Source organism: Hevea brasiliensis, chromosome 16 (assembly GCF_030052815.1).
Source record: "Hevea brasiliensis isolate MT/VB/25A 57/8 chromosome 16, ASM3005281v1, whole genome shotgun sequence".
Classification (NCBI taxonomy): domain Eukaryota; kingdom Viridiplantae; phylum Streptophyta; class Magnoliopsida; order Malpighiales; family Euphorbiaceae; genus Hevea; species Hevea brasiliensis.
Window position 1 is genome coordinate 62,573,968 of NC_079508.1, and position 8,790 is coordinate 62,582,757.

An 8,790-nucleotide genomic window follows, 5' to 3' on the forward strand; every position below is an offset into this window, starting at 1 on the left:
CTAATGACATCTTCAATACCTTTTATTACACGTCACCAATTTTCCACGTAGACCCCATCCTTCTCCATGCCAATACAACACCTGTGGGTCCCTGCCCCCCCAAAACCACCACCTCGTAAAAGTCGATTAATCAGATTTATAAATTTATTTATATTTTTAATTATTATATATTGATAAATTAATATTTTATTTTATAATTAAAATATTTAATATTATAACTAATTTTAAAAATTTAAATTTAAATTAAATAAATTATATTAAAATATTTTTCGTTATTTCATAAAAAAAAAAAACTCATGAAGAAATTAAAAACAATTAAATGGAATGATTCGGATTAATCGAACCTGAGCAACCCTACCATCTTCTACTATGTATTCAGTATATTTATACTTCAATAACAACGGCATAGTATAGTGTCCTTTTGCTGTAGAAGGCATCGTCCTGAGCCCAGGCGACAATCTCCACTGAACGGTCTCTCTCTCAAGCCAAAAACCAGTCTAAAACGACAATTGAGAGCTTATTCTTCAAATCCCATAAAAAAAAAAAAAGCTCATTCTGCGAAAAAGGTGAAATTCCTCGGCCAATTTTGACACGGTTCTTTCTGGATTCACTTTCACGCTCCGCCCTCTCGCGGTGAACGCGCCCCCAGATTCGATCTCTTGTGGTTCTTCTTCTTTTGCCCTTTCTTTTCCTTCTCTTTTATTTTTCTTTCTTGCCACTTTCTCTACTTTTCTTTTCTCCTTCTACTTCCTTCCGTTTATTTCCTCCATCTCTCCCTAATAACCATCACTGCCACTAACACCGCCACCACCATCAATAACACCAGTAGCACCACTTCTCTCTGATCATCATATCACTCTTTCTCTCTAGTTTCTGTCTTTGTATAAGATCTGAAGCTTTAGAGGAGAGTGGGCAGCAGTAATTTATGAATCCACAGCTTCTGATGATTACAAGATGGGCGGAGTCACCTCGTCAATAGCAGCAAAGTTCGCTTTCTTCCCGCCAAATCCTCCCTCATACACTGTGGTAGCAGACGAGTCCAGCCCCGGTAAACTTGTCATTCCGGAGGTCCCGAGGAGCGATGAAGTGGATGTTCTGAAGCTCCGGACTCGACGAGGAAACGAAATCGTGGCCATTCATATAAAACATCCCAGAGCATCATTAACTCTGCTATATTCCCATGGAAATGCAGCTGATTTGGGGCAGATGTTTGAGCTCTTCGTCGAATTGAGTAAACGCCTTCGCATTAATCTCATGGGGTATTGTTATTTCCTTTCTTTAATTTTAATATGATTTTTCTTGATTAGTACTTCATAGGTAGACTATAAAACTTAAAAAATGTTGCTTAATTTGGTGGATTAGATGCACTTTTTGGTGTCTGAATTAATCGTTCTGAAACAGTTCGTTAAGTTATCGGAGGGCTTTCTGCCTGTAAATGCGGAAGAAATTTTTTTTTTTTTTTTTAATTTGTTAAGAAGGAATCTTGGTTTTTGATGTCTGCAAACTTATTTGATGGATTTTCTGTTACAATCCTTGCTTGATACTTGTGGGATATAGGGTATGTTTCGGGGGAAGTTAATTACAAATATTATTGGAGAGTGAATTCAAGAAGTACAATGTTGGAAAAATGAGTTCTACTTTTATCAGTGCTATTGGTAGGGCTATAAAAAAACTAAGCAGTTTAGGAGCAGCTTGTTGGGGATTGAATATGTAATTTCCGCCATTGAGCAATAGTCTGCTGGTTGGGTATTTTTGTTGCAATGCTGGTAGCTCAACTGCTCAAGCCCTTGCTTTCTTCTTTCTTCTAAAAAATTGTCTAATTCCTTTTTAGGGAAATTTTTTTTGAACATCTATTTAGGGAAAAAAGATTGGATGTGATATCATTTTGGTCCTATAAGTATTAGGACTCTCTATCATATTGACTCGAAACTTAACTTTGTTAATGGATGAGTAGAAATTTTTCAGAAATACCAGAAGCTTTAGCTGTTTTTAGATTCTTTGATAGAACTCTAATCCAGGTGTAGAGCCAACAAGGCTTTAGGTGTGATGGCAAGGACTTTTAGAAGTACATCCCAAAGCTTTCAATCTTTTCTTCAAATTTTCAGATAATGCGGAGTGAAATACAGATCTGCAGTTCTTTCTTCCCGCTATCAATTAGCATAAAAATATCTTTAACATATAAAATATCCTGTTTTATAGAACCAGCATCTTTACAGTTGGCCACAACCTTATTTTCCTTTTTTTTTTAAAAAAAAAAAATCCCAACTAAACCCTACCCTTAACAATCCTTTATCAACCAGCATGACACCTGCTTAATTGGATACAAGTAATAGTTTTTAACAGCTTGAGAGATTGCTAGAAAGGCATTCTCACCTTCTCTAAGCAATGTGAGAGATGTGGTTACTTCACATTCTGATCTTGGAGGTGTTTGTGCATTTCAATGGCAGGATAATGAAAAACTTCATTCGCTATTGGAACAAAAATGGAATCTAGTGTGGCAGTATAGAATCTGTCCAGAAAAGGGCTTTCGTATTATCTAATTAGCCTGGTTGTTCTAGTGAACGTTGAGTTTACTCGCAGTTTTTTTGTTTGGGGATTCCACAAGAAGTTGAAAAAAAAATGTTGAAGAGATATGTCCTGATATTTTCAATTTGTTTTGTGCTAAGTAAAAAATTAGCATTCAGAGTCTATGGAGTGAAAATGATAGCAATGAAACTCCATCTTTCAAGTGATTCCTTGATAGTTATCCTTTTCCCTAATATTTTTTCAGATTGCAGAACTGTTAATATGGTCTTCCTTTACAAATAATAACTGCTTTGTGACAAACTATGTATAACATTAGATTGGCCATGCACATAAAACACAAATTTCCTCTGACAAAAACAGAAACGCAAAACAGACTAATATTCCATATTGTTGATGGTTTTTTCACCCCACTTTGGGAACTTAACTATATTTGTTTGGCTTTGGCTAATTTTTTCTATCATTTGCATGGTTTTATTCAGGTATGATTACTCGGGCTACGGACAATCAAGTGGAAAGGTTAGATTCCAAGTTTCCTCGTCGTAGTTCTTAATGATTGACCGGAAGCTTTATGCTATATTCGCTTTACCAAATTCATGTGCCTTTTTGAATATCCATCTTTTATCACATACTTAGATGTCTTTGTTTTGTTATGCTCTTCACAATTCAGAGGTTTTAATAAAAAATTAAATCATATAGAATTAATTTATTTTACATGGAATCATTGACTTGATATGCTATGTAGATGCATATCATATGCAAATATTACTACACATTATCACATGTAGTATTAATGGAACCTACCCAATTTCTCCCTCTCTCTCTCTCTCTCTCTCTCTCTCTCTCTCTCACACACACACACACACACGCACGCACACACACACACACGCACACACGCACACACACACACACATAGTCGCACACTACACACACATATACCATTTTAGAAAAATGGACATTTGTTTATGAGAACTGGATTCTGAAAGGGATGGGAACTATTTTCTGAGGCATTAATGGAGAAATATAGAAATGTGAAGAAAGATCTACGTATGTTTTTTATAGATTTGGAGAAGGCTTATGATAGTGTTCCAAGGGATGTCTTATGGAGAGTGGTAGAATAAAAGAGAGTATCTATTAGGTACATATCAGTGTTGAAAGATATGTATGAAGGAGCAATTATTATTGTTCGTACAGTGGGAGGGGATAAAAGAGATTTCCTATCTCAGTTGGATTACATCAAGGTTCAACTGTGAGCCCTTGTCTTTTTACATTAGTTCTATATGAATTGACGAAACATATATAAGAGAGTATACCTTGGTGAATGAAGTTTGCGGATGATATAGTTTTGATAGATGGGACGCGAGAAAGAGTTAATAGAAAACTAGAGTTTTGGAGAAGTACTCTAGAGTCAAAGGGCTTTAAGTTAAGTAGAACGAAGACAAAATACATGCATTACAAGTTTAGTGAAGGCCGAACCGGTGATAGATGGAGGGTGTAAGGAGTATGTTAGCCATAGGATTAAAGCCGGATGGTTGAATTGGAGACGTGCCACGGGAGTTTTATGTGATCGCAAAATTCCTAATAAGTTGAAAGAAAAATTTTACTGTACAGCCATACGACCTACCATGTTATACGATAGTGAGTGTTAAACAATGAAGGAGCCGTATGTGTCTAAGATGAGAGTTACGGAGATGAGAATGTTAAGGTGGATGAGTGGCCATACTAGACTAGATAAAATCCGTAATAACAGTATTTGAGAAAAGGTAAGAGTGGTGCCAATTGAGAATAAGTTGAGAGAAGGGAGATTGAGGTGGTTTGGTCATGTGAAGCATAGACATACGGAAGCTCCAATTGGACAAGTAGAGCATATTGAGTTAAAGGATAGAAAGAAGAGAAGGGGTAGACCTAAACTAACTTGGAGGGGAGTAATACAACATGAGGTAAAAGTATTACACATTTTCGAGGATTTTACCAAAAATTGTTTAGAGTTGAGAAAGAGAATCCATATAGCCGACCCCAATAAATTTTTGGGATAAAGATTTAGTTGAGTTGAGTTGAGTTGAGTTAAGTATTATTATGGAAATGATTTGTCTCAATTTTCCAGCCATATCATTCTAATTTTCACTTCATATTTAATGTTACAAGATCTTGGTGGTATTTGGTCCTCATTAATGAATTCTAAATCCCTTTAATGTTTTTTCTTGTGGAACTTCAATTCATTTTGATTTCCAATTAGGAGGCATTTGGTACAAGGTTAACAAGGAGTAATTATTACCCTTGTAACTTTTAACCCCTCATTAATGTTGTTTGGATATTTAAAGAGACTATATTAACTTTTCATCTCATTAATGTTTATACCCTCCTGAGGGGTTAAATGTTAATATTGGAGGACTAGGTTAACAATTACACTTTTTAAATGTTAAAACTTATAAGGATAACATTTAAGTCTTGATTTTTTAACTTTTTATTAAACACATCCTTATGGTTGTCAATTACGTGTATGGAAGTTTTTCATTTCCTTTTCTTATCTTCTTTTTCTTGAATTTCTTGCTAAAATTCTCAAGTCGGTTTTACCTATTAGGCCTAGGTGTTCCTATGGTTTTTGACACTTCTTTGGACTTGATACTAAATATTGAATTGTCTATGCCACATCTAGAGTAATTTTGATGTTGGACTATAAAAGATAAATAAAAAGTATGGTGTGAGACATCTCTGCGTACATTGGAGCTGCTATACAATTTTGCTGTGTTCCTTTGGAATCAAAAACTGAGTTGTCATGTTTTTTCACATCAATGGTTAAATTTTATTAAGAAATTATCTGATGTTGCTCCTAACATTGCTGCTCTTTGAAAGCAGCCAACTGAATGTAATACATACGCAGATATAGACGCTGCATATAATTGCCTTAGAGAACAGTATGGGGTTAAAGATGAACAATTAATACTTTATGGTCAGTCTGTTGGTAGTGGACCTACAGTTGATCTTGCTTCAAGGTTGCCAAACTTGAGAAGCGTGGTTCTACATAGCCCAATTTTGTCCGGAATGAGGGTATTATACCCAGTCAAGAGGACGTATTGGTTTGACATTTACAAGGTAATGTTTGTGATATTAAATCCAATTCTATTATATATTTCTGCTTAATTCTCCATGTGATAACTTATTTTTCTTCTTTTCAGAACATCGAAAAAATTGGAATGGTGAATTGTCCTGTTCTGGTAATTCATGTAAGTACTGTCTTCCTTGTCTTCATTTGTCTCCTTGTTTGGGCTGCTTGGGACATAATATTAACCACCGAATAAGCTGGCTGCTTGAATGAAGGATGTCTTATTGCATTATTTTATGCATTCATGTGCTAGATTATTATTTTATAGAATTTCAAATGTAAAAAGATTGTTTTAATAGTAAATTAACCAGGGATACATTGTTGGATGAATGTAAGATCATAATCTGTACTTTGTTATTGTCGTTGTTGTTCGCTTTATATATTGTGTTAGCAATTTTTATATTCTCTGCAATATTCATCTGATCCTCACAGATTCCATCATCAAATACTAATTATTTTGACAATATTGTTGATGGGAATTAGGATACAATCAGTGTGGCATTAGTTGGCAGATATTAGAGATGAAATTGTTATTATGATTTTTTCTTCTTCCAGGGAACAGCAGATGAAGTTGTTGATTGCTATCATGGGAAACAGCTTTGGGAGCTTTGCAAGGAGAAGTATGAACCATTATGGATAAGTGGGGGCGGACATTGCAATCTTGAGCTTTATCCAGAGTTCATCAAACATCTGAAGAAGTTTGTGTTGACCATAGGCAAAACAAAAGCGGCAACAAATGGCTCTAAGAAAACAACAGTAGAGTTGGAAAATCAGAACAAACCATCTGAGAGTGGAACATCAGATACTTTTAAATCGGGTGCTGACCTTCCAGAAGTCTCTAGAAATAGTTTAGATAGTAGACTTGAGAAGTCCAAGAAGCCAAATAAACCTGAAAAGTCTCGGATGAGCACTGATCGTGTTGATAGATTTAGGAGAAGAAAAGGCTTGGTCTGGTGATTGCTTATACAAGGAGCTTCTTCAATAAAAATATGTGCATGGGTCCACTTGAAGACGTTATTTATTTTTAACCCTTGCTTCTGTAACATGCATAAAGTCCGAGTGTAATTTTTTACGTATATCTGTATGTACCTTTAGAACACGAGTCAAATTAAGCTAAATCATGTATTTTAACTCCTGTAAAAACAGCTTCTCATTTGAAGATGAAAATGTTGTAATTTCACCATTGTCTTAAAAGTTAAAACATTCTAGATTTAGCTTCTTTCTTCTAGTCAGTAGTGCCAGCAAAACATGGAGTATACCAGGTGATCTGGATCACAATAGTAGTTGTTCTGCATCAAACACTTCATGCCTGAGGGCATTTGCAGTGACAAACAAGGAGTGTTTTTATTCATTTTATATCGTGATCTTGATGAAACAAAGGCTTCTAGGCTTATGTTCTTTGTTCTTCATTGTCCCAAGTTTAACATAACATCAGTAGCAGTAGGATTTTCATAAAATTATGGTATATATATCTTGATATCAGGGCCTTTAACATATCTGGGTAAGTTTTGAGACAGTACTTTTGGTTAGATCATAATTGGCTAGTTGAGTAAATGAAACTTAAGCTTGATTTCCTCGTCCTTCCAAGTCCTCTTTCAAGAAAATTAATATGCTAATTTGATTTGGCTTCCCGTTGCTATGTATTATCTTCTTTCGCCTCTTTTATTACCAATATGGAATATTTTATTCATCTAATAATAGATGTCTTCAGGAAAATCAAAGTTGAAAGCAAGTTTCGACTTCAGCGCCCATTGAATTCACGATATTATTGGTTATTTCCTTACAGGAAGTCTCGTTCCATCTAATCCTGTGACCATGACTAGGATTATGGAGATTTAAGAGCCCTGCAGATCAATGTTTCCTTGTCGGACTGTTTAATTAAATTTATCAATTTTGTTAATAATATATCAAATACTTTAAGTTACAAAACTATCCAACTAAAATTATTATATTAACGTTCGACTGCACATTTTCTCTTAAAATTATAATTAACAAAAAACAAGAACTTTTTTTTACTGATTTGAAATTATTTTTAAAATAGACTTATCAATTGACACTCTAGTCGATAAATTTTGAAAAAATTGTAAGTATATTGAGGTTTCATTTGTTTAGCAAAAATAATTTGTATATGGATAGAAAATATTTTTCAAAAAAATACTTTTCATGAAAATATTTTCTATTATTTAGTTGTAATGTTAAATTAATGATATGTATTTATTTTATGTATATGTAAATATGTTCACATTTTAATAAGATCATCAAATTTTAGAAAATAAAAAATAATTTTCTCTTGAAAAAATAGAAATTATTTTCCTTAAAAATGACTTAGTTTTCCCTTTGATTAGGAAAATATTTTCAATTGACCGATTTTTTTGAGAGCCCCAAATACCAAAAAATGTAGAAAATATTTTTTATAAAATAAACGGAGCCTGAATAACGACTTAATGCCTATTTTGCATTGTGTTTTGGAGCCAAAATTACTTTTTTGAATAAAAATACTATATTAGATGCTGTTGAAAAAAAATATTTTATTATTTTAGTATTCTTATGACTAAAATTTATCAAATTTAATTTAAATTATTTTTTAATACTCTCTTACTAGTATATTTAAAAAAATAATTTTCTTAACAGTAATTTCAATAACAACACCAAACAGGCCCTTAACTAATTCACTATTTTTTGTTCCGATTTCGTAGTCTAACAAACAATGATGGTTGGAACCTTGTCCATTTCAAACTTGGGTGTGACTCTTTAAGTTAGACTTTATATAAAAATGAGTTAGAAAAAATTTTTCTATGCACATTTTAATATAAATATTTAATTTATGAATTGTTAAGTTCTGTTTATATAAAAATCAAACTCTTATATATATATATGATTGATTCTGACTATAATTCAAACTCAAGAATTCATAGCTTCATGCCATTGAGTTAAAGTTCATTAACAGATCGAGTTTATATTAAGTATGCCATTTAAATTTTCACAATTTTAATACTCTCTCTATTATGCAATGATAAACTTATTATTTTTTTTTAGTTGTCCCAAATTATAAGTTATTTTTTTAAGTAGTATATTTTTTAGCTTACTAATATATCCCTGTCTAATATGTATTGAAAAGTTAAATTCATTAATTTCAAGAATAATTTAATAATATGAGTTATTTA

At 33.1% G+C, this 8,790-nt stretch overlaps 1 protein-coding gene across 2 annotated transcripts; it reads left to right on the forward strand.

Annotated features, from left to right (window-relative positions):
* Window positions 1–348: 348 nt before the first annotated feature.
* LOC110637851 (uncharacterized) lies at window positions 349–6,806 on the forward strand. 2 transcript variants are annotated; one of them, XM_021788208.2, is made up of 5 exons: window positions 349–1,259; window positions 3,006–3,042; window positions 5,380–5,616; window positions 5,700–5,747; window positions 6,192–6,266. In XM_021788208.2, exons 1-5 carry the CDS (start codon window positions 955–957, stop codon window positions 6,264–6,266), a joined length of 702 nt encoding a protein of 233 aa, XP_021643900.1. In that variant the 5' UTR covers window positions 349–954. The 2 variants fall into 2 exon arrangements, with proteins under 2 accessions (XP_021643900.1, XP_021643898.1); XM_021788206.2 differs by having other exon boundaries at window positions 357–1,259; window positions 6,182–6,806.
* Window positions 6,807–8,790: the final 1,984 nt, after the last annotated feature.